This window comes from Podarcis raffonei, chromosome 7 (assembly GCF_027172205.1).
Source record: "Podarcis raffonei isolate rPodRaf1 chromosome 7, rPodRaf1.pri, whole genome shotgun sequence".
NCBI classification, from domain to species: Eukaryota; Metazoa; Chordata; class Lepidosauria; order Squamata; family Lacertidae; genus Podarcis; species Podarcis raffonei.
This window is the reverse complement of record NC_070608.1, coordinates 87,869,415-87,895,547: the sequence shown is the minus strand read 5'-3', so window position 1 is coordinate 87,895,547 and position 26,133 is coordinate 87,869,415. Positions and strand designations below refer to the sequence as shown.

At 38.8% G+C, this 26,133-nt stretch overlaps 1 protein-coding gene across 10 annotated transcripts in view; it reads left to right on the top strand.

Annotated features, from left to right (window-relative positions):
* The window catches only part of ANKHD1 (ankyrin repeat and KH domain containing 1), an 88,756-nt gene that overhangs the window by 22,095 nt on the left and 40,528 nt on the right, over positions 1 to 26,133 (top strand). For 9 of the 10 annotated variants that reach the window (XM_053397462.1, XM_053397467.1, XM_053397465.1 and 6 more), the window contains exons 5-15: positions 349 to 496; positions 1,280 to 1,513; positions 3,494 to 3,588; positions 5,772 to 6,009; positions 7,108 to 7,299; positions 7,943 to 8,052; positions 8,934 to 9,021; positions 9,843 to 9,970; positions 10,144 to 10,287; positions 10,704 to 10,806; positions 23,771 to 24,520. In XM_053397462.1, the coding sequence (XP_053253437.1) occupies positions 349 to 496; positions 1,280 to 1,513; positions 3,494 to 3,588; positions 5,772 to 6,009; positions 7,108 to 7,299; positions 7,943 to 8,052; positions 8,934 to 9,021; positions 9,843 to 9,970; positions 10,144 to 10,287; positions 10,704 to 10,806; positions 23,771 to 24,520 (2,230 nt within the window). The remainder of the gene's footprint in view (positions 1 to 348; positions 497 to 1,279; positions 1,514 to 3,493; positions 3,589 to 5,771; positions 6,010 to 7,107; positions 7,300 to 7,942; positions 8,053 to 8,933; positions 9,022 to 9,842; positions 9,971 to 10,143; positions 10,288 to 10,703; positions 10,807 to 23,770; positions 24,521 to 26,133) is intronic. The other variant, XM_053397468.1, reaches the window with a different exon arrangement.

Sequence of the window (26,133 nt, the reverse complement as noted above, 5' to 3'; positions counted from 1 at the left end):
CGAATCACATTTATCTTTATACAGACTGATTTCATGATTTCCCATGTTTCCTTTCTACACCCTTATCTAGGCTAGGCCCTTTTCTGCTCATACCTTTTTCTTTTTTTTTCTTTTTTTGTTTTCTTCCTCTGTTTCCTTTACAACTAGTCTTTCTCAAAATGGCATTCCTCTGAATGGAGACTCCTGTTTAGAGGGCTGGCACAGTGCTGGTGACAAATGACTTTTCTTGTGACTGAACATCTGATTCTTCCCTTCACATTGAGAATGACTAAGTTGAAGCCTTTAAAAGACCAAGAAAGGCGAATAGTAATGACTAATAGGAGGTTAACTTCTGTTTCATTTATTCAGGTACTGCTTGCAATGCATGCAAACGTTGAAGATAGAGGAAATAAAGGAGATATAACCCCACTCATGGCAGCAGCCAGTGGCGGCTATGTGGACATTGTGAAACTGCTGCTTGTTCATTGTGCTGATGTCAATGCCCAGTCTTCAACAGGTAAATGTAAATAAGAAATGAAAAACTACCAATAATTTGAGTGCCGATAGATTATTACTAGAAATAGATGCAAATATTTACTTAGGAATGTAGTATTATGTATGAAAAGTAGTGCACTGTAAAATTTGCCTTTTAAGTGATCACTCAGATGAACCTGGATGAAGAAGTTCATGTAGTATTAGTGTTAACATTATAATATTTTAAAACAGCAACACTGTCACGTTTAGGAGAAATTAAATACCTTGACACTAACTTTTAAGTTTTCATAAAGCATTTCTCTGTAGTAAGAAATATATTCTAAAATCATTGCTCATTAGAAATGACTATTGAAAGTACACTAATGTAAAACTGCTCAAAATGTCAATTTGTAACCAGTGTTTTCTGTTTGGTATTATGCAGATTTAAAGTCCCGTCAAACAGTAGTCATCCTTTTGCGGGACCAATTTCTTAATCTCAATGAATAAAGAGTTAAACTTGCAGAGGCAGGGGTGGTGTAGTGGTTAAGAGCGGTAGACTCGTAATCTGGTGAACAGGGTTTGCGTCTCCGCTCCTCCACATGCAGCTGCTGGGTGACCTTGGGCCAGTCACACTTCTCTGAAGTCTCTCAGCCCCACTCACCTCACAGTGTTTGTTGTGGGGAGGAAGGGAAAAGAGATTGTTAGCCGCTTTGAGACTCCTTCGGGTAGTGATAAAGTGGGATATCAAATCCAAACTCCTCCTCCTCCTCTTCTTCTTCTTCTTCTTCTTCAAGTGACCTTGGTTTGTTTTCCCCTCTTCTCTTAGGAAACACAGCACTCACTTATGCCTGCGCTGGGGGATTTGTTGATATTGTCAAAGTGTTGTTGAAAGCAGGTGCGAATATTGAAGATCATAATGAAAATGGACATACCCCCTTAATGGAAGCAGCCAGTGCAGGTCATGTTGAGGTTGCAAGAGTACTTCTGGAATATGGTGCAGGAATAAACACTCATTCCAATGAATTCAAAGAAAGTGCTCTTACACTTGCTTGTTATAAAGGTAGGACATTTTGAAGAATTGCATTGGAAAACCTGAGTATCCCTGTATATCCTTCTAAAGAAATCTGCTGCTTGTAGCATTACACTGTGTGTTTAATTATAACATAAAGGCACAGTATGCCCTCCACAATTCACTGTATGTAATGCCATGCAAGAGGGCAGGGCTGAGGAGGGGAGGCCATGGGCTTGACAGATTCCAAGTCTGGACCAATTCCTTGAAGAATTTCTGTATTCTGAACTTCTGAAATTGTTTTACATAGTAGAAGTTCTATTGAAACTGAGTTTACTACCTTTGAATTTTCACTCTAGAAGTTTTATAGCAGTTTGATTGGTTGTAGCAATATTTTATCACTAAAATAATACTAAAGCTTTTCTCATTGTGTGAGAGGCTTTCCACTTTCAAACTTCAGATTTTGGTTTTGGGAAAATCCTGAGGAAAATAGCCAAACGATTTTTTTCTCTCTCCCTCCTCTATGCTAGAACTTACTAGTATTTGTTAGTACTGGATGTACTCTGTGAACCACCCTGAGATCTTAGGATGAAGGGTGGTATATAAATCAAATAAATAAGAAAGAAAAGGTTGATTAATATGTCTAGAATTATGGTTCAGAGCTGTGAAAGCCTGCATTCTTTTACCCAGTGCCACAGGGAATGTTCAAAGCTATATATGTTCAGAGAGACAGAGAGAGAAGATTAAAAAACCTCATTTCTGTACCAGAGCAAGTTGAACCGTACAGCCTGAAGGATTAAGCCATTTTATATATTTGCATAACAGTTTATTCTACATTTTTTAAAGTTGTTTGGTCACTGGATTAAAATTGAGGGGGGGAATGTCACCTGGCAATATCACTACCAGCATCTTAATTCAGAAACTACCTCAGTTTCCTAGATTTCCTGTTTTTCAAATATTAACATTGCATTCAGGGCATATTTTCCTAAGCCTGTTGGGGAAGGAGGAGTGTCCAGTAGTTTGTTTGTTTGTTTGTTTGTTTGTTTGTTTGTTGCATGCATGCCTTCCCTAATGTCCCAGGATGGGTTACAACAATTTAAATTTTAAACACTGCTTTTAATGTTATACCAGTACAAAAGATGCAATCTCAAAAAATAGGGTGTGCCCTGAAAATATATACCTCAGGTGTCAAAGGCCCCTGGCTAAAGAGGTGCGTCTTCAGCATTTGCCAAAGACGGTATCAGGTGTCAAAGGCCCCTGGCTAAAGAGGTGCGTCTTCAGCATTTGCCAAAGACGGTATAATGAAGTTGCCAGATCCTCCCCACAGAGATGTGAGTTCCACAGCTAAGTGGCTGCCACAGAGTGCCTTCTCTCAGGCAGTGGAACTACCAAGCGATAACCCTCTGCTGATTTTAAAAGGTCTGTATGGAAGGAGGTGGCTTTAAGAGATCTGGGGACTCAGTTTTGTTTAGGGCTTTGAACGCTAACGTGAACACCCTGAATTAGGCCTGTGGTTATCTGGCAACCAGTGCAACTGTTTTAAAACAGGGGCTATAAGTCATCTAAATGGAACCCCAGTCAGTAATCTGTCCTCTGTATTTTGGATCAATTGAAGTTTCCAGTCGACTTCTAGGCCATCCTCACATACCATATCCCAATTATTATTATTATTACTGCTGCTGTGAAGGATCTTTTTAAAAAGTTATTTTCAATTACGCATACATAATATAAATTATATTTAAGCTCATATCAAATTGCCATGGACTGCTGTTTGCATTCCATTGCCATTTGACTCCAACCTTTACATTTTATTCCTCTTTACATCCATATGTATATATGGTTTACAACAAACCATACTATTCACTGCATGCAATGAAATGGCCTCTGACAAAAGCTGCCACATGCCAATATACAATGTGTTAGTACGTTAAGTTGGCTTAATGTACTAGCTTGTTGTGAAACTGTTAAGCATAGTTGGTTTGAACCATTATTAGGTCTTGTAACATGCTGATTTTTCTCTTTTATTTGAAGGTCACTTAGATATGGTTCGTTTCCTGCTTGAAGCTGGAGCTGACCAAGAGCACAAAACAGATGAGATGCACACAGCTTTAATGGAGGCTTGCATGGTAAAATAACCATTGGGTTAAATGGTGTTTTGGTTGAAGAAAACTGAAGAACTTAAACATACCTAGCCTTACCTCTTTCACTACTTAAAGAAAACACATTGCAAGAATGTTTATGCAAGATCACAGCTATTCATTTATGTTCTAAAAACAGCATTCCAGTATTTATTGTCATGGCATATAATTCTAAGTCGAACACTATTTTGCTTCAGCTTGGTAAAATTGTAAAAGCTAGTAGTGGGGAATGAGTTGTTAACAGCTTGCAATCACAACTTAGGTTAGCAGTAAACTAACTGTAGCTTGTAATAGCCAGAAAAAGAGGATAAATATAGTAACCACCTCTCTGAAGAAGAATGGTCTAATGCTGCAGTAGTCTTCTGCATTATGCCATTAGCACTTGTGCTATATAAGGATGCAGTGAGTAGTCAAAGCTTTGATTGCCTACTGCCTGGTTTGAAAAACGTATAAGGACAGTTACTGCTGGGAAACTGCATAGAATTAGGTATATTCTGTATCAGTGATACACTTTATATTCTGCGTATAAGAATACACTTCATGATCTGCTGTGAGACATCATAGAAGCATTTGAATAAAAGCAACAATCATATCGCATAGTAAGTAGCAGCTGATTAAGCAGCAGCAAAGGGGCAAATATTCTAAAAGGCTCAGTGAAACAATGGTCTATTACTGTCTACCTAACAGTAGGCAGTGATGGGCATACCTCTCTAGGGAGGTTGTGCCTAACTGAGAATGAAGTGACTCTGTTCACATATAACGTTAAGCTAGGTTTGGGGAATCTTTGGCCCTCCATGTTGCTGAACTACAGCTCCCATGAATTCAGAAAATAATCAACAAAATATATTGTGCTGCGGTAGTCTTTCAGCTGATCCCTGCAACCCTGTTGAGAATGGAGGACAATGCCAAGCTTCCCTTCCCTGTCCCCAGCAAGCTGCAGTGAACATGGAATTAAATATCTCCTCTAAATTTATGACAAACAAACTCTTGTAGATGCTCCTAGATTTGTGCATGCTCTGTCCAGCAGAATATCCTGTGACTCTTCATCCCATGCAATTAGTACAGGTGCATCTGAATATAGAAGGTGTGGAAGATTCTTGGTCAGCAGAGGAGTGGAGCAGACAGGAAAGGGTTAACTCCTAGAAGGTAGTGGTCCAGGGCAAAAAAGTTCCCAATCAACCATCATGTAGTGCAGGGGTAGTCAACTTTTTTATACCTACCGCCCACTAATGCATCTTTCTTGATGGTAAAATTTCCTTACCGCTCACCAGTGCTCAATGGAAGGAGGATTCAGCTTCTGCCGTTGAACCCCCTACCGCCCACCTAGAATCCTGAAACACCCACTAGTGGGCGGTAGGGACCAGGTTGACAACCCCTGATGTAGTGGGTTAAGGAGTTCTGCAGGCAGAATCTTAAATTCAGCTGGTCTTCTCCCGGCATTGCTGCACATTCGGGGGAGGGGGACCCGGATGGACGACAGCCACCAAATGTGACTGTACACACCACTGCTCCTCTGGAAGTTATATATGGAGCAGCCTTCGAGGTCCACACACACAGCTTAGTGAGACTCCACAAGGTGGATAAGTTTGCATCAGCTGGTGTGGCCTCCAGAAGGAGGATCCTTCAGAAGTTCCTGTAACTGGAAGCTGTCATCCCACTCAGTTTCAAGGTATACTGCTTCTGAACATCTCTTTTGTATGCTCCACTCCTTCACTAACTAAGAATGGAAACTTGGACGCTTTCTGGTCAGTGGAGAGTGGCACATACAGCTTGATTCAAGTTGAACCTGATTCCACTGTTCTGTTTTACCTTCTCAGTTGGCTTCTGTATTGCTTCTTCTGTTCTTGTTTCATAGTTCTTGTTATTAGACACAGTGGGGTTCTCCTTCGGATACATTTTAGTTACTATAACCAGTCTGTGGACTAGTGGAAAGGTCTCATCTGGCTGTAGCAACAGGATTTTTTTTTAAAAAAATGTTTTGACCCTGTTTTCTAGAAGATGACATTGCTGAATGTTTCACTCTGCTGATCAGAATAAGATTTCACAGTAAATTCAGTTGTTTGCAATTTAAGCTGAAGCGTGAACATACATTCCTAACATAATTCAAATGATATTGAAAATTTTCTTTCTAGAATATTTGAGCTTTCTTTCTTTCTTTCTTTCTGAAATAGGATGGGCATGTGGAAGTAGCTCGTCTGTTACTGGATAGTGGTGCTCAAGTGAACATGCCTGCTGATTCCTTTGAATCTCCACTGACACTTGCTGCTTGTGGTGGCCATGTGGAGCTAGCAGCCCTGTTAATAGAAAGGGGAGCAAACCTTGAGGAAGTTAATGATGAAGGTTATACTCCATTAATGGAAGCTGCTCGGGAAGGCCACGAGGAGATGGTGGCTCTATTACTAGCTCAAGGTAAGACAACACATTTGTTGCAAATTAGAGCATTAATATTTTTACTAGCTTCTTTCTTGGTGCCTTCAATACTAATATTGCTAGCAGAGTAGTTCATAGTTCATAGTATCATAGAGTTGGAAGGGACCACAAGGATCATCTAGTCCAGTCCCCAAACACCAATTGTGGTGTTGATTCTGGTGCCTCTTACATTGAGGATAATTACTAGGGCTGCTAACCTGTTCAGAATTCTCTAGATCAATAAAAATATTAATTGGAGTAAAAAATGGTGTTCCCAACCAACCTGATTAATTTCTAAGCACCTTTTATTGCAGGGTGTAATGTTTATTGGATTAGGAAACCTTCATTTTGTGCTAAAAGAAAAGGCAAGAGAAGGGGTTTAAATGGACTTGCTCAGCCAGCCAGTGTTGAAGATGTGATTAAGGAATCTTGCCCTTTATCTGTGCCTGCAGCAGTTCCACAAAGCTCCTTAGGCTGCTACTTTGGGAAGAGTACAAATGTGCCCCCAGTGCTTAATGTTTGGCTGGTGCTTCTGTGTTTCTCCCTCTTGTTCCGACCTCTGCTGCTAATACTTTGCAGATTGGATGAGGATCTTGCACACCATAACATTGCTCTGTTGGCTACCTTCGTAAGAAGAGCCAAGTGTAGACCAAGAAGCAGGTATTGCAGGGAGGCATCTTTGCTTAACTGGGTGTGGAATGTGTGAAAATGTCTTAAGTTAATGTGTTACCTGGCGGATAAGTTGAGAGAAAATTGCTCTATTGTACCTCTTTTAAAACCATTTTTTCAAGGTGTTGGGCCTTTTGTTGCCATTGTGGTAAGCCAGTGGATTTATTTATTTGATATTTGGTTTTTATATTTGTATACCATACCACACAACAATCAACCATGTCTTCTGGGCAGGTCACAAATTAAAAATAAATAAATATGAATACAGTAAACTGAAACTATCCATGCAGAAGCTGCGCTAGCACAGAAATTACCAGAAACCATATGAAGAAATGCAGGCCAATAAAATAGCACTAAAATCCAGTGAGGGGGAACCAATATCAAATGGGCATGCTGATGATTTTTTTTCCTAAATAATTTTTTTTGTAGGTGCTAATATAAACGCACAGACAGAAGAGACACAGGAGACAGCTCTAACTTTAGCATGCTGTGGAGGGTTTTCGGAAGTAGCTGACTTCCTCATTAAGGCAGGAGCTGACATAGAACTTGGTTGTTCTACACCTTTGATGGAAGCGGCACAGGAGGGCCACTTAGAGCTGGTGAAGTATTTACTAGCAGCAGGTATGTTTGCTATTACAGTTGGAAGAGATAAACCAGACAGTGGACCTTCAGATGTTTTTCAACTCTGACTCTAATCACTTTTGACCAGTATGGCCAATTTATTGATGCAAATTGTAATCCCTCAACACTTTCTTGCATGAGTCACATTGTAGTTTCTCTGGAGCAATGAAGAATATAGTCATAATTCTGGAACTATTGGAAATTAGTATCAATAATGTAAAAGTAGTATTCAAAATGCTTATGTAGTTAATCTTCACAACATTTTTGTGGCATGTTTAATACTCTCATCAGGATGACATGCCTAAGACTTCAGCGTCCAGATTCATTTGGCTGGTTTTCCCAAGAGCATTTGTGTTCTCAGTGGCAGTCCCTGTACTCAATAGCAAAAGACTTATGAAACTGAGAAACGTTACCAAAGGAACCTGTGATATGCAGAGGGGTGACTTGCTCGGAGAGTGCTAGCCTAAAATAAATATTCTGTCACCTCACCAGTGATTTATTTTTTTAAATGGTGTTTCCAATGGAGGTATCCTGTCAGTAGCATTTGAGAAAGTAAATGTTTTATGAGCCGTTCTAGGTTGAGTGTTAATTGGGTAGATTTTTTAATACATTGTGAGTAATCTAATTCCACACTCTTCCACAGGCGCTAATGTTCATGCAACAACTGCAACAGGAGACACTGCCTTGACCTATGCCTGTGAAAATGGACACACTGATGTTGCAGATGTTCTGCTTCAAGCTGGTGCAGATTTAGTAAGTCTTGAATATTTCTCTAAAATTTTGGAATGTAATGGGAGCTTTTTATTTTCCTTGAAAATGAAGAAGAAAAGTGCCTATGCAAACTAGATGGGAGAGTATGTTATCCAGAGGAATGAATGCAAAATAACTCATGAGTGAAAGTATAGATTAACAGTTTGTCTAATACTTGGATTCTTACGTTGTGAACTGCTCTGTGATCTTCGAATGGAGGGTACTATGCAAATTTAATAAATAATAATAAATAATTTTGTAATTGTTCTGTTTACACCACAATTTTTTCATCACTTTGAAGAAATAACAATTTTCAATCTTTGATTTCCTTCCAGCAATGCATGTTCCTTATATTTCTTTTCTTTAATTGGTTCTATTTGCTGATTTATCAGGAAGTGCCAATGGGACAAGATTTTATATCATTTATTTAACTGGACTAAATATGTAAAAGGGTGTTCAAAATGGAAAAGGTTGTTTGTATTCTGCATGCTTCAAGTACAACAATGGGTGAAGCATGACTGGTGTTTTTAGGTCAAGTTTTTGTGCACAGCTTGTACTATAGTATCAAAAATGTTTACAAAAGCATTGTCGTATACCACCTTTGGTCCATTTGCCAGGTAAAGCCCCTTCCTTATCCCTAATCTTCAGGTTCTGTTTGGTCCAAACAGTTTAGTGTTCTGTTTAGCTCTTGGTTAAGACTTCAGTCTTTTCGTTGCTGTTTGTGACTCTCACCTATTTTGAAGGGGGCTTTCTTTTGCCTCACTGAAAAAGCATCAGTTCTACCTTAAGCTTGCCTGCTGATCTTGCTTTAGAATATTAGCAAATTAGTTCTTCTCTTTACTTTCCCCCACAGTATTCACTTTCTTCATAATATTTCTAAACAGGAGCATGAATCTGAAGGTGGAAGAACACCACTGATGAAGGCTGCAAGAGCGGGTCATCTATGCACTGTACAATTTCTTATTAGCAAAGGTTGGTAGTAGTAATAGTAACATTAGTAGCTGAAGGAAGGATTGCTTGACCGTTGGCTGTTAGGAAGAATGTGTTGTTTTATAGCAAACATGACCTTTTGCTATACATATAATGTTTTGTACTAAATGTATGTTTGGGATGAGTTTCCTTTGCAATTTTATAAGAACAGTACTTGGACCGTGTTTTTGAAAACTCAGTGCTTCATATACTTCTTCTTTTTAAAATAATCCTCCTTTCATATCTCCATAAAGTATTACCACCCCCATGCTTGGAGAATGAGATTTAGTGTATCTTGCTTGAGGTTATGCGTTTGTGGCAGAGGCAGTGTTACAGGGGTTGTCTCGTTCTTGTAGCTGAAGACTAATTTCAGCAGGTTCAGGTTAACTGTCATTTGGTATACAATGCTTAATGAAAAATGAGTTTACCAGCATTTTCTTTTAAGTGAACATGAAATATGAATGTGAACCTTTAAATATTTTGGTACCTGACTATGTCATACTTGGAGTAGGCCTATTGAAACCAATAGATTTAAATTGGCCAGCACTGGTTTCAGTGAGTTTCCTCTGTTTATGACAGAGCTGTACTGTCCTTTAGAACTCAACTATTTAATTTATATTCCAAAATTAACATACAGCTAATAACAAACTGGCTTTTACTATGTGAAATGTTTTTTAAACCTAAATGTAAGCAATTTCCTCTTCGCCTGCAAATTATTGTTCATTTTAAAATTAAATGATTTGGAATCTCATTCCCAACAAATGGTCTCTTTGCATTAACTTTGTTCCTTGAAATTTCCCTTTAATTACGTCTCTTTGCGATAGGTGCCAATGTTAACCGGGCTACAGCTAATAATGACCACACAGTGGTGTCACTGGCATGTGCTGGGGGCCATCTTGCTGTTGTTGAGCTGCTCCTAGCTCATGGTGCAGACCCTACTCATCGTCTTAAGGTATTCCAAGTAACTCATTTTATTATTTTACAGTATATACCTTTTGTCAGTTGTATTGGCTAATGCTCCCAAAGTATGTTAACTATAAGGTTGGTTTTGTTGTGTATACCTAGTTAGTACAGTACTCAGATCACAAACCACTATAATCTGTCTTCTTAAAATGTGTATTCCAGGATGGCTCGACCATGCTCATTGAAGCTGCGAAGGGTGGTCACACAAATGTTGTTTCCTATTTATTGGATTACCCAAACAATGTTCTATCGGTTCCAACTGCAGATATGTCTCAGCTCACACCGCCATCTCAGGATCAGTCTCAGGTAAGCTGTAAAGCTTTTAACTATAGCAGTGGAAAATGAATGTTTACTTTTACCAGCTTGACATAAATGGTGCAAGTTTTTATATAGATATAGAATATGAATTTGATATAGAATATGAATAGTACAATTTGAGTAAAAGTCAAGTAGAGAGAAAATCCCAAGAACAATGATTCAAAATTCAGGTGTGCTACCTCTTCTATTTCTCATGCTGTTGGATTTCTTAAAAAGCTTAACTCTTAAATTTGAGGGGAGGAAAATCCAGTTCCATACTAAAAGCTCACAAATCTTATTTGAACAGTACACTTAACGCTGTGCACGTACAGGGTGTGAGGAGAGTATCCTACTTGCTTTGGATTAATGTTCAGGTTACTTTAAAATCCACTGACATAAGTTTTTAATCTGAGTTGTTTTTGCAGGTTCCACGTGTACCAATGCATACACTTGCCATGGTTGTACCTCCCCAGGAACCTGACAGAGCTCCTCAAGAGAATCCCCCTGCACTTTTGAGTCTCCCAAAAGGTTAGTATGCAAACATTTTTAAATCTTATAACTTGTGCTAGGATTCTGAATTCATTGTGTGTCTGGGGCATGGGAAGTATTTGGGACTTGATAGTGAATGGTGCAGGTCTGTTTCTCTTTAGTCATTTTAGTATAAGATTTTGAAAACATACCAGCAGTTATCTAAAGAACTGCTTTGGCTCCATGCCTGGAGTTGTGCTATTCCAGTGATAACTTTTGATTTGAACAGCCAGTGGCAACCTTAATGTCATCACATGGTACCATATCTCAAACTCCTTTTAACGCTCCCTTCAGTTTCAAAGCTCTCTGCCATGTTGCATGGAGGTTACTGTTAACAAAAGCAAGTTTTAGATGATATTCAACTAAGTTGAATTAATGACCATGACTAAGTTAAGTCCATTAATTTTGATAGGTCTGTTATAAGAAAAACTTTCCTGAATACCACTCATTAGTTACTAGTTGAATAATATATTTGGTAACATACTTTAGTAGAATACTCAACCATGTTTAGTTATACTTGTAAGAAGTTGCCTCTAATAGATTTAGTAGATTTCTGAACTTGGCAGTAAAATTGCATCTTCACCAGTAGTAAAAAATTGTGTGACAGATTAAATAAACAGTGACCAACTGTACTATTCATTTACACATTTCCTTAGTTGATTTTATTATTGCTGTAAATGAGGTCAAATAGGAAATTCTGTATTTTGCAGAATTTTGAAGTACAAAGAAACTCCTTGTGTACCTGTTGCAGAAAATGTCTTGTCTTGGGTTAGCAAAATCTGTGATTCACCTAGCCAAACATGTTTTGTGTCAAGCAAATGCTTGATGTACGCATGCTCTCATATGTGCTTTCTCGTGCTCTCTCTCTCGTGCTCGCTCTCTCACTCACTCACACTCACACACACACACCCCACAGTCTCCATTTGTTTTCACCATGTTTGTGAAATACATGGCTAGTGGACCGTATTCAGCTTGGTGGTTCATATGCTGTACAGTTTGTTCTTTCTCATTCTGGACAGTTTGCCCAGCTGTTAAATGATAACAGTTGCATTAAGTGAGTGAGTCAACTTAGATTTCAAATAACTTACAAGTTTGTATGTATAGCCTTTCTGGAGACCTATGAATGTGATTAATCAAATGTTTGTAGAGTCCATTAAAGAAAGCATAATACTTGGTAGAAAGTGAAATGAGCATGGTTGTACTCAGAAGTGACAGAATTTTGCAGTGCAAAATCACTGCAGAATTGTCAATTAAAACTGATGCATCTGCATATTTATTTAGTGTAAAGAATATGCTAGGTGCTGTGCAGCACATAATGCGATGGCTCCTCTCTGAAGGTTTAAGAGTAGGGGAGCTAAGTTGTATTGAAGGCCAGAAAGATGAGAAGGTATTGGACAAGTTGGGATTTTTGGGTAAGCATTTTTAAGGGAACACTGAGATCCACAAAATAGGTTAAACAAAACATTCTTATAACAGGTTATATATAATGCTTTTTCTAAATGCTCAAAGTGCTTCACATATAATAGGCAAACTTAAGATAGGCTGCTATCATATGAATTCTGCACACAGGCATCCAAATTATTTTCATGGAAAAGATTTGTATCATATAGAGCACTCCAGTAATTTACTTTATTTCACCTAGTGGATTGTGTGATTTATTCTGATTTTTCTTGTCCTGAAGAAAGACAAGGAGCTTTGCCAGGGTACTGAATTCTTGACTCCAAACACTAAAAATATTTTTGAACCGTATTTCTGCCTTCCAGGATTTTAATTCACATTAGCCACGTTTTTCAAAATTTATATTTTCATCCATGAGAACTGCTTTTCAGTGACAGAAAATTCCTAATTGAAGCCCTTAGTTGGCTAAAATATTTTGCATAATTTATCAAATTTATGCAGCTGAAGAAAGGTTCAGCTACCTATAAATCTTGTTGCCATGACAAGGAAATGAACTGTTCTCACTGAAGCAAGTTGCCCCCTTAGCACTCGCATGTCATTTCTCTTGATAAGTGCCTGTGTGTCATTTCAGTTTGAGAACAGAACACCAGACAAGGCTTCCTACTCTGAACTTAAAAAGGCTCCCAAGGTGGTGGGTAAAAATCCATAAAAACGGTAATCCTGAAAAAATAAATAGATCTAATGCATCACAAAAATAATAACCTAGCAGCTTGTCCATGACCCCCTCCCAAAATAGTGTACCCAACTCATTCCCACTGTCTCCTGAAAGAGAGGCAGCGTTGCATGTGGAGAGGAAGCTTCATTCTTTAGAAGCCACTACTAGAAAAGCTTTCTTTTAATAAATATTTTTTCTCAGTGAGGGGGTTTATTGCTTTAGTTTGTTTATGCTGTATGTTTTTACATTTTTGTATTGTAAACCTCCCTGTGATCTTCGGATGAAAGGCAGTATAGAAAATACATATTTGTCCTTTGTGGCCACTGGGCCTAGTCTCTGTGAGGTAGTGCACACCATAGGGCAGCCAACAAAGTGATGTATTCTGATAAAATGGAAATGGATTTCTTGTCCATGTATATGCATAAACACTTGTAACTGCCAGGCCTTTAAGCCTCTTCAACTCTTTGTTAAACACAAATTTTGTAAAATCTTCTCATGATTCATGAAGTAGAGCAGAATCCACTTCTGTACTAGCGATGCTTCTCTGAGGGCCAACTGCATGTTACATGTGTTCAAGCTGGCCACTTAGCTTGAAATAAAAACAGCCGTGGGGCCCCAATTTGGAACATATTCATGATTGGGATGGGAGCTCTGTTCCAGTCTCCTGTTGAAAACTTCTACCTCCCAATTGCTACTTGCTTCTAAAGATGCTGGCTACTGCAAACAGCATGTGTTGGGGGCCATAAACTGCTAGGAGGTTTTGACAGGAAACCATAAGTGCCTGTGTTCTGGATTGGAGCATCACACTGGTTGTTTTGTAAAAATGAGTGGCCACCTTAAGCACAATTTCTAAAACCATGTGAAGAGCACAAGTGAGATCTACAAAAAAAAAAGTAGTATGTAGTGCTTTTGTTCAGGATATTTTATTTCATTTACTCGGCATCCTCCTCCAAGCAGTCAGCTGGCTTTCCATGGCAACTAAGCATAGCCCTAATTGGACTTGTGTTTTTTTGGGAGGGGTCATTCCCTCCTTACATTTTTGTACTTCAGTGAACTTTGGGAGTCTTCCAGGCCTCTGTTGATAGCTTCCTCTTGTTCGTTGATGGTGCTATTTTGGCAACATGGGCACTGGCATTCGTGATTCAACCTAAAGGGTCATTTGAAGTTCAGAGCATTTTTAAGAGACTGCATTCAATAAGCCAGTTTTACTCAAGCAGTTTGATTCAGGTTCTGACCTCAACTGTATATAGCATGTTAGATATCAGCATATTTCAGTTATGATGAAGCAGTGGAATTTTAGCAATGATTATAACTGTCTTGTGCTATGCATTTAGAATTTTATGGTATAATACAAACAAATTGAACAAATTGTCCCAAAATGTTATATTCTGTTATACATTAGCATTAGAAAGAAGTGATCTGGAACACATGAGATGCTATAGACATTTTTGGAAGCTCCAAATAACATCCACAGAAGCTACTTGCCTGCCTAAACATCTCTTTGTGGCCTTAAAAGGGGGGGGTGCACCCCACACTTTTGAACTGTTTCCCTGCTCATACTCCTGATGTCAATTCTTACCTCACCATAGCTGAGCAAACAAGTGGCTTGTTTGCCAAAAGGTATCAAAGGAAGTCAGGCTTTGAACTGAGTGGTGGTGGAACCTGATGAGGATCAGCAGAACTCATCTCAGCAGCCTCCCAGTGCCCTATTCTGTCTACAAAATTGCAGCTTCCTAACAGTATTTGAGGCATTGCACCACCACTCATGGATGTAGTTTAAAACACTATTTAAAAAGAAACAAGTATGTCTACCAGTTAATCCCAAACCCCCAAAAACTTTTGAAGACCCCCCAGCTTGTCTGCCTGCAAATGGGGCAACAAATTTGGGGTGGGGTGGGGAAGCCTTTTGGTTCCACATTAGGTTGTTAGAGATGCATGCAGATAATGTGTGCTTGGTGGGGGAGGCTGAGCAACCTAGTGTTAGGCATATTGGGCAAATATCTCTTGACTACAAGTACAACAGTGTAAATCTTTTTCACACATACACACACATTGTCTGTTGCCTCCCAAGTGCAGCAGTTTATTTTTCCCCATAGGAATAAATTGCAACAATTCACTTAAATGGCAGAAATCAAATATTTGCATTTGAACACTGTGGGAGGTGGTTGGAGGCTAAATCTTTGCCCTGACCCTTCTGATTCCAGTGCTGGGGTGAGAAACAGCTATGTTGGAGTTCATCTTGTTTATTCTGTGGAAAACAATGGGAGCAACTTAAAACCAAACCATTCTTTTGGATCTGGAAGGCAGGTGCATTTCTGGAAAATGTTACTGTAAATGAGTATTTTGAGATAAAAGACAGGAAACAATGTTTTTAGCGTGACCTGGGTATACTGAAGCAAAAAACGTTAGTTCCCCAAGCTCAATTGTGAGTGTTTGACCTTCTAACTTAAGAGGGGAAATGCTAAGAAAAGCACCATTTTGAATTTTGTACTTCTCCCTATGTGCAAATGCTTTTTGAATATTGCTTCAAATTTGTTAAAGTAATTGCTTGACTACCACAATATGACTGGAAAACAATTTTTGACTGGAAAACAATTACACAGTTCAAAGTTCAGTGTGACTCCAGGCAGTGAGCTTTATTGTTTATTATAAATAAGCAGTATTTATAATAGTTATAGAACATTGGGCTGTATTTTACATTAAGAAAATAGAATGCCACAAAACAAGTGCAATATATGAACAAGACTAAAACCCAACATTCGCAGAAGACTGAGAAACAATTCCATTAAGGATGGTGGTAATAGCACTACCATTCAAGACAAAATCTTATGTGTTTCTAAAAGATAAAGGCAGATTACTTTATGCTGCTTTCACTGATGTGCACATCCTAAGAAGAACATAGGTTATGGCTATAGACACGAGTGGATAAATGCTACAAGCTGCACATCTTGACTACAGTGGTAGTCAGCCTGTAGTGGTTGACTTTATGGCAGCTGAGCTAAATATTATTTAGTGTCTTAAGAACACAACTAAGGCATAACAAGACTCAGAAAGCAGACCTTATGACATGATGACTTAATGAATTGTGTCTAGATGAAGAAAGTCAAGTACAGTGGTGCCTCGCAAGACGAAAATAATCCGTTCCGTGAGTCTCTTCGTCTAGCGGTTTTTTCGTCTTGCGAAGCAACCCTATTAGCGTTTTAGCGGCTTAGCGGCTATTAAAGGCTTCGCGGCTAAAAGGCTATTAGCAGCTTAGCAGCTTAGAAAAAGGGGGGGGGAGTGAAAAAAATCGCAAGACGTTTCCGTCTTGCGAAGCAAGCCCATAGGGAAAATCGTCTTGCGAAGCAACTCAAAAACGGAAAACCCTTTCGTCTAGCGGGTTTTTCGTCCTGCAAGGCATTCATCTTGCGGGGCACCACTGTATTCCAGCTGAATGATGATTGGGAGTGCTATATAATGCTGGCTAAGGAGTTTTCCACTGTCATTCTGAATAACTGCAGTAGAAGGGCAGCACAAAGGGAAAGCCCCTATCTTAGCTTCAGAACGTTTTCCATTTCTTTCTACTTCTTGCAAAATGCCCCCAAGACGATGAATTTCAGCAAATTTAAGCATACATCTGTGATACATCTAGTACTTGAAAACCAGGAGACTGACAAAACTATAACTATTTCCCAGTATGCACTGGAGTAGGATAACATGTATTTGCCTTTAATTTATATAGCTCTAAAGCACTATAGTATTATGACAATGCCAGCTTATACAGGATTATTTGTAAGGACAGAGGATGCAATAAAGTGCACAGAGAACAGCTGCTGCATGTCCTTGAGACTTCTACAAGGTGATTAGGTTGTTCTTGAAGGATGACACTTAAGCCAAATGTTCAGTACTAAGTGTGCTGCACAGGATCTTGTCTACGGAATTTTCAAGGTGAAGAAATTAAGAACAGAAGACATTGGACTGGGTTTCACTGTGCACCAAACCACATGAGCAAACGGTATGCTGAGCTTAGCCCACAAAGAACCCACTAACTCTGCTCTGAACAGGCATTCCAAAAGGCTGAATTTTGTAGCTTTGAATAAGGCTGATCTTGCCATGTTTTTGCCCAGGGAGCTGTTTTTAGTACTCCGTGCAGTAAGGAAATTGTTGCTGGAAGACGTTCATATGCAGTAGAAAGTCATCAAATAAGACAAAATGATGTAATTCTTATGTCAATACATGAAGCAGACATAAGGTTGCTTCTACATGTTATACAGAAAGTTCTGTAGAATTATATATGCAAAAGACTGAGATTTTCAGAGGTTGTGTCATTTTTACAAAATGTTGTAGAAGTACTAGATGATGTGGGTGACATCACAGAAAATGCATTGTATACCCATCAATGAAGTATTCAACAAGCAACTGAATGATTCAGCAACAGAACATCTACCCTCTCTGTCCCATTCTACCATGATTGATTTGTGGCTCAGATTTCTATTTTACCAGCCAAGTCAGGGAACTGCCTAGCAGGTGAGGGATTTTGAGGCCTTGTATTATCAGACAGGCAAGCACTACGCCTTCATTCTAAATGGCTTCTTAGATACTGAGTCACCTCAAGTCCTGAGGGTGATATTGAAGAATCTGGAGCTGGTAGGCAAGATGTCTTGGGGCATATTGGGTCCTCTGAATCTGCAGCCTCATGCAAGATGTCTTTGAGCGTGATAGTCTTGGGAGGGTTCTTCTGTATATACTGATTCCCTTTGAACCATATATATACTGGAGCCAGCAATAAAGTTGTCAGCTTCCTTCAAGGGCCTCATCCAGTTCTGACTAGTCCTGATAGGAAGGTGGTAGGGCATGATACCTTTTATGTATTTACTGGGTGGGACACTTCACCTTCACAGCAAATTCAGCATTTGAAAGCCTGTTGAGAGAACCGTCACCTAATTAATAATTTGGAGAAGGCAAGCTCACAGATAAAACCATCATACCCACTAAGAAGTTTTTGTGAAGAATATACAATGTGAAGGCAACTGACTGATGTAGCACAGCATGTCTTGAAAACACAAAATTGGAAATGTTGCCACCAAGAAGTGACATTCTTCATTTTCACTCAGTGTGCAGTATTGAGTCATCTGGAGAAATTCTCTTTTTGCCATTGTAGAGCTCCCAGTGCCAGCAAATACTGGTTGGAAGTGCTCTTAATCAGTTATTCTGGTTGTTCAGATGTCAGATGTCCAGCTGTTTGTTTGGAACTAATCTGTTGTTTATGCCAAACAAAGTGTGTACCTTTGAGATGCAAATATAGCAGATCTACATTCATGTCAGTTCAACAGATACTTTGGCCTGGTTCTCATGTATTGACAAACCATAGTCCAAAACTATGGTTTACCTTGAACAAGCTGGTGCACACTGGCTTAGCATTATGTGTGAATCTGTGCTTGTGGTTTGTTTCTCTCCGGACAAACTGCAAGTGGATGCAAAGGTTTTTCCCTGGCTTACTACTCATGATTCGATTGGGAGAAACAAACCATGAGCGCTGATTTGCAGATGACACTAAGGCAGCTGCTCCAATAGTTTGTTTTCCAGCTCTAGAAAGGAACAAACAAAGCAGGCATGACAGAGCAGCACGCACAAGCAAGCTGCTCGTTTGAGCTAAGCCATTGTTTGTTTCTGATCATGCTTTATTGTTAAATATGATTGAGGCCACTGACTACTAGAGCACATTCATGGATGTCCAACTTGAAATGCCTGTAAGCATAATGACTGTCAAAAGATTAACAGTGCAATTCCTTTTCTTAGTTGGTACCAGTATCATTTACAAATTTTACTGTTTGTGTTAATTTCAACTTTTTTGTTATATACTGCTTTCATTTTTTTTCCAGTTGAGCTAAAACTATGGACAGTGTTGCATGGAATTTACAAAAATCACATTTTTTAAAAAAAATAGAAGGTCAAGAACTCAATTCAGCTTGGAAGCCATCATTTTCATAACCATTAGCCAAAATGTGTTATGTAATATAGTTTCCCAGCTTTTACCCCTTTTTCCAAGCCTCCTTTCCAGAAATCCATCTAGACTATTTACTTACACAAGAGAAAATAAAGGGATTTTGCCAGGGGATTGGAGGGAAGAGGCTGTTTTTGTCTTTTTAAGTTGCTCAGAAGTGCATGTTTGGGTACTGCTGGATTCATTCACCTAAAACTTTGTGGAGATGTGAGGTGTTTTTGTTAGCTTTACTAGCACAAAAGCTGTGGCCCTTCCATTTAGTTCTGATTTAAACCTTTGTGTAGCTACTCAGAAATTTCAATATGCCATAAGACTTGAAGTAAAAAATGACCGTTGCGGAGGGAGGAATTAGTCAATGGGTGTCTACTATATCAGGGCTGCACTATCTCAGTTAAGCTTCCCAGTGTCTTCTACCTTCAACTGGAGATGGTTTCAACTTTTTATAAGGTCTTAAAACTGCTTCAGCCTCAAATGGCTTCCTCTCAGATGTTTCATTGTAATTGCCTCAATCTGTAAAAAAAAACCCTCCAAAATATTTTGTCTAGACACCACATTAGGCCAGCAAGCTCATTCTCATTGACTGTACGCTTACAGAAATTCTTCTTTGTGATTTACCCAGACACAACCCTCTTTTTTTAGAAGTCCTACAGGGTTAATTGGGGTGGGCTTTGAGTTGAAGATTACAACTTTAATTTTATGAAGTTCTGGCATATTTTTTATGTTTTTGATTTCATGATATACCTGCTCCAAGCCCTAGGGATAGGATGGGATAGAAATTAAAATCTATGAAATTTTGGGGCGGCTAGTGTACCGTAATTTTTTCTGACAAAAGCCATGCCAATTTTCCTTCTGATTACAAATTAAGACATGACTTTGACAACCTTTATCTTATGGATCATAGACACCATTTTCTTCTAGAACTTAAATACTTGAAAGCATATTAATAAGTTCTAGTTTTGGATTCCTGGGCCTTCAAGTTCCATGAACAACTTAAGGGACTTGGGAATTGAGCTGAATTTCCATGTTTTTATTGTTGTGAATTAGACTGCCTGGAGAGTGAGGTGATGGGTGATGCTAAGCCTCGTTTATCCTGATAGCTATGAGTTGTACTGACTGCTGAAGTACATTAGCATATACTTTTTTTAAAAAAACCACATACTTACCTTAATATATAGATATATTCAGCTATAGTGCAATTTATCATACTCTCAGTCTGAGTTCATGGGTAAAAGCTCATTAAATTTTGGACAGGGGAATACCAAAAACATATTTTCCTTTCTGCAAAGGTCTTGGCAATGTAGAGACATTGAGCAGCTGGCTTGGGGTTCTGTGTTGGGATTTAGTTTAGTTTAGGTCTTTCCCACTACGGACACTGCTTAAATGAATTTCAAACCGAAATGTTCAAAAATCCATTTGGTCTAGTCTACAGGATTCATGCTTTCTGTCAGTTTCAGTGTATACTTGCAGTATACAATTGAGCTGTGTGACCAAATGAGTGGCTTCTTTACTCATGCATTAGAAGGGGTGTCCAATAACAGCTTAGTTGGCAGAAGGCACCAACTAAGCACATGAAGAAGCAAGGGTTAAGCCAGTTATCACGACAGTTTCAGACATGACTCCTGCCCTTGCAGGAGTTACAAAGGGGTTACGTTCGGAGGATTATGCCTAAAGCCAAAACCATGTGTAGTCAAAACACATTGGTTTCAATGGCGGATGGGATTGCAAAAGTCATTTTTCCTGGAACCCTGCTTCTCCTCACTTTCTTTTTGGCAAGACGTGTAAAACGGAATGCACACAAATTATAGGCTTACTGTACTTGCAGTAACTTGTTGTTATTGGTTTCATAGATTAATAAATTGTGTCACAGCCAGTAGATATCAAAGCAGTGTGCAATTAAGAGTAAACAATAGATTCAACCCTGCATCTAAAAGTTTTATATAACAGTAATTGTGGGAGTGGAGTGACTTCTCCTCCAAAACAAAATGATGAATGGTGCCCTATAGGATATTAGTAGCCAGTGTAGCACTCTCACCAGAAGTGGTATATGGGGTTGATGGGATACTACAGTTAACAGCCTAGCTGCTGCATTCTACACCTTTCTGGCTAAGGTCAAGGGAAAGCCCCACATAGAAGGCATGTAGGTCATCCAGTCCTGAGGTTTCCAATGCCTGGACTACTGTGGCCAAGCTATCTTATTCCAGAAACTGCTATAATTGTCTTACGAAACAAAGCTGGTAAAAAGTACCTGCTGCTTCAGATGGAGTGTAAGTCTGTCCAGAACAGGTAACTGATGTATCTCCCAGACCTGGGAACCAATTATCCACAGGGCCTCCTTTTTTCCAGGGCTTTAATTCAGTTTATTGGCCCTTATCCATTCCACTTCTGTGCCCAGACACTGGTCCAAAGCCCACATAGCCAGTTATAATTCAGATGTTGCAGAGAAGAGTTGACACTGCTCCAAAGCCCATAACAACCATTTCCAGCTGCTCTATGTAGATGTTAAATATCGTTAGGGATAAAAAAAAAAGTTCCCTGTGGCATCTGATAACACAAATGCCAAGGCCCAAGAGACCTACTTTTTGCCAACTTGTGAATAATGGTGATATTACCTTCTTCTGAGGTGGCCAAAAACATATTTCACCTTAGCCTTCAGATATTTCAAGGCACATGTTTTCTCTGATACAAGTTTTGGTGCTCCTTTAGAAAACAATTATACATTAAGCTTCCTCCTGCATTGCTCTTCTGCCTCTGCTTATACCAGGTGTGGTCAACATGGTGCCCTCCAGATGTTGCTGTACTACAACTTCCATCTGTTTTCTATGATGAGCACAGTATCTTGTCTCTCTGGTTTTCTTCTCCTGAACTTCCTGATAACTTAAATTCCTTATTAGGCTAACCTTGTGAGAATCACTGTACCTATACCCTATAGAATCATAGAATCATAGAGTTGGAAGAGACCACAAGGGCCATCGAGTCCAACCCCCTGCCAAGCAGGAAACACCATCAGAGCACTCCTGACATATGGTTGTCAAGCCTCTGCTTAAAGACCTCCAAAGAAGGAGACTCCACCACACTCCTTGGCAGCAAATTCCACTGTCGAACAGCTCTTACTGTCAGGAAGTTCTTCCTAATGTTTAGGTGGAATCTTCTTTCTATATATATCTATAGCTTGTTGTTAGATTATATTTTTGGTATATGGTATCAGTATAATATTTTTGGAGTAGTTTTGAAATATTCAAAATGTTTATTTGTATTGGATCCCAGTAGAATAATAATACTGTCAAAAATAAGTGATAAGGGTAAAGGGGGAGAGTTGACATACACAAATCCCATCCTCAAGTCAAATCAGCACAGTCCTAGGTCTGTGCTTTGAGCTGTGACCAAACTTGGTTCACTTTAATATTATTCTTAGAGTAATACAGATGAATTTAGGTTTTTTCTTCAAATAAAAAAGTGGCATAAGTTAATGTAAAAAGATTCAAAATTAAGGTAAATGGTGACTGAATGCTTCTTTCTTTAGATGACTGATAGAATTAACAGTCCTGATGTGCTGAGAAAATAAAAACATAACAGTGGTCCAGTTAATTACTTGGTGTGCTGGCAACTTTAAAGTTGGCTTAATATGTGACTTTCATACTGCAGGCGGTGTCAGTTACCTTAATCTATATCACACTGGTCCTATTAAAGCAATATAATTTAATTGTGCCTATAGGTTTGCAAGGTTTTATGCCTCAGCACAACTCCAAAGATAGGAAAGCTCAATTAATCTTGCATCAAGACAGTTCTAACTTTTTTAAGCATATCATTCAGAACTTGACATTGAATATATATATAACTATAGCGCCCCAAACCCACACTTTAGTTCATTTTTAGCTAAATTTGTTGTAGTGGTGTTGTAGTATAAGAGTTGCTGTGAGCATCATAAAATCTGAGTCAAAACACAGTGTTAAAAGCCGGTAGTAGTAATGCTCTGTTTTGTCAAATAAACTTGTTTGAGATTATTAGAACAGCTAGAGCGTTGCCATGTAATTTTGAAACTTATGAAAGGGTACATAAAGGCCATCTTGAAATTGCATATTCACCCCATTAAATGTTGTATCTTTTAGTAGTTTCTTTTCTTTTTCTCCCTCTCCCTCATGCACAAACTAATTTTTTTTTGGGGGGGTTAAATATTAGTGCATTAATGTAACATTGACTTTTGACATCTGCACAGCAAAGCTCTGAGCAAAGGATGACTTGAATTTGTAGGGGTACTGATACAGGATAGCTATTTCTTGCTAGATGCCTTTTATGGTGCGTTTAAACCTTTGAACTGAACTGTTCAGAGAAACAGGGCTTTCTGCAGCAAATGCTCATTTGCTTTTAATAAATGTTCAAGATTTTTGCATTGGTCCTTGTACTGAGGAATATAGCTGTTTGCAATTTTTACAGTATGTTCTTAAAGCACAACTCCCAGAGATAGGTAGAGCGGCGTATGTGTTGGATGTTGTGTGTGTTCTGCAAGTTAAGTCTCTAGTGTTGCAGCGTATTTATAGGATTTTGCTGCTTTTGTCTGTCTGAACATTAGTAGTCAAGACATCAGTAAATATTCTGTATTTTTTTCCCAGTATAATTTTATTCATTTGATAACCAATATTTAAGGGGACACATTTGTATTTTAATATTAACATAGTTTTTTTTACAACTGGAAGCTAGGGTCCATTTTAAAATTACAATTCTGCCTTGTGCTGTTTGTCCTGATATGAGGTGTAGACTTTAATCTATTTTATGCTAATGTGGTTAGTTATAAAGCTTTGGGTGGGAAAAGCGTGGGGAGGTATGGGTTAACCTCAGCATGGCATTTTTTCAAACATTTTTCGTGTGCTTAGGTACATCCAAGCAGAAGTCAACTTCCCTTCAGGTAGCAGATCAGGAGCTACTGTCACCTTTTCACCCATACCAGCCTTTGGAATGTATAGTGGAAGAAACTGAAGGCAAGCTGAATGAACTTGGACAGAGAATTAGCGCTATTGAAAAAGCACAGCTTAAATCATTGGAGTTAATTCAAGGTGAACCTTTGAATAAAGATAAGATTGAAGAGCTCAAAAAGAACAGAGAAGAACAAGTGCAGAAGAAGAAGAAAATACTGAAGGAGCTGCAAAAGGTGGAAAGGCAATTACAGATGAAAACACAACAGCAATTTACCAAAGAATATTTGGAGACCAAAGGTCAGACAGAGTCGCCCCTTACCCATCAGCAGCAGTGCCCACACACAGGTGTCCTCCCAGAAGTGGAAGGCAATGAGGGTCTGCCTGGGGATAGCTTTTCAGAGTTATGGCAGGTTGACAGAATCCTGGCAGGTAAAGATGAGCAGCAGCACTCTCCACCATCTGCTAAGCAAACCGGGTTTGTCCCTCTCCAACCTTTGTCAACGCCACAGTGTAATTTTTCAAGTAACCTAGGCTGTAATGGGACAGATTCTTTTGAACTTCAGAAAGTATTAGGTAATCAGCAAAATGTAGGACAACAGCAGCCAATTGCAGGACATGGTCAGGGGCTGTTAGTTCAAGAACCAGACGGATTAATGGTTGCCACTCCAGCACAGACGCTAACCGACACTCTTGATGACCTGCTAGCAGGTGGGTTGAGAAATATGTTTTCTTCCATTAATGTGTGTGCTCCGTTCCCTCTGCCCTCGTTCCCTCTTGCAATTTTCCCTTTGGGGAATATTTGTTTTAAATATATTTCTTTCTTAGTGCTCTTAATGTTGATATTCAAGTTATAAATTCCCAAATATTTGGGTTGCTTTATCAAAGGTTAAATATTAATATTTTGCTATATTGAAATCTTCCTATATCAGTCCTTTGGGCTTCCACTTCAGTAATAGTAACTTTTTAAGGAAAACTAGTTACAAGGAACCAAATGGTGTTTGAATTTACGGTGTTAATGGAAATATGTCTAGTTGACACTTGCCTCTGAAGGTATCACTGGGCTCATGATTTCAACACTCATGTGAAGGTGCCATTTGTATGACCTGACACACCTCTGTAGGGACTGCGAGGAGACTTTGATGTATTAAAACACCAGCAGCTTTATTTGGAACTTAACCTACAGGCCTACTCATTCATATATAGTAATATCAGAATATCATATGCATGTGAAAATGAACACCTTTGAAATATGCTCTAACTACATGGCAGTGCTAGAAATACTTGCAGCAGAAAGGGGGTGATAGGTCCTGCTTAGGAACAAACTTAGCCTACACTAGCTATTGTCAGCTTAGCTATCACACCATTTTAACATCTTAAATAAGAATAGTTGATTAAGACTAATAGCGTAAGATGCTAGGTAAGAAAAACCATATGCATGGTTTGTGTATAGACTGCAAGCTTTAACCTTAGTTGTAGAGTAATTTGTGAGGCTGAAAGTAAGAAAAGGGCTTGCCCTTGTGGAGTTTGCAGTGATGTGCTGGCTCCATTTTCCTTTACTGTCTTTGGCAGAATATAGTTTTCCTTTGCATTTATATCCTAAACTGCTAAAACCAATGCTAAAACTGCTGTGGCCATTCCTTTTAGATGTTGAAGCTGTAGGTAGCAGTGTTTATTTGAGTCTACTGCAGTCTGGATGGGTCTTGGTTTTGTTTTGAAGCTATATTTGTTTTGTGTTATGTAGTAGGAATACTCCTTTTGAATTTGAAAAAGGGAATGTGAAAGGTGCCTCACCTAACTTGTAAATATAGTTTTTGCTTATTGTTAAGTTATTCTTCTTGTAAGGAAAATAGCCCTCTTGATGTCCCTGTTAGCTCATGTTCAATAAAGTAATACTATCAGGTGCGATAAAACAAGAAAAAAGATTTCCTTTGGCTGGGTTGGGTTCAGAAATATAATGCAGCATAACAGAATCCCTTGTAGGAGAAAGGAAAAATGTTTATGGATCTAAATGAAGTGTCCTTTACTTTTTTATTGTGCTAGTATTTTATGGATACATTTTCATAGATGATATCTCATAGAACTGGTGCTGTCTAATCTGTTGGAATTTTGCTTGAAATGGATATCATGTAAGTGAAGTGATTTCCCATCTAACTTACCAGCAGTAACCATGTGCTCTGTGCTAATTCCCTTCAACTCTGCCAAAGTGAGGACAGGAAAAATAAATATCATTCTGATTTGGCTTCTTGATGTCAATATGTGGCTGATAAATCTGATTGAGAGAAGCAAATACTAAATAAACTTAAGTTTTAATAGTGTATATA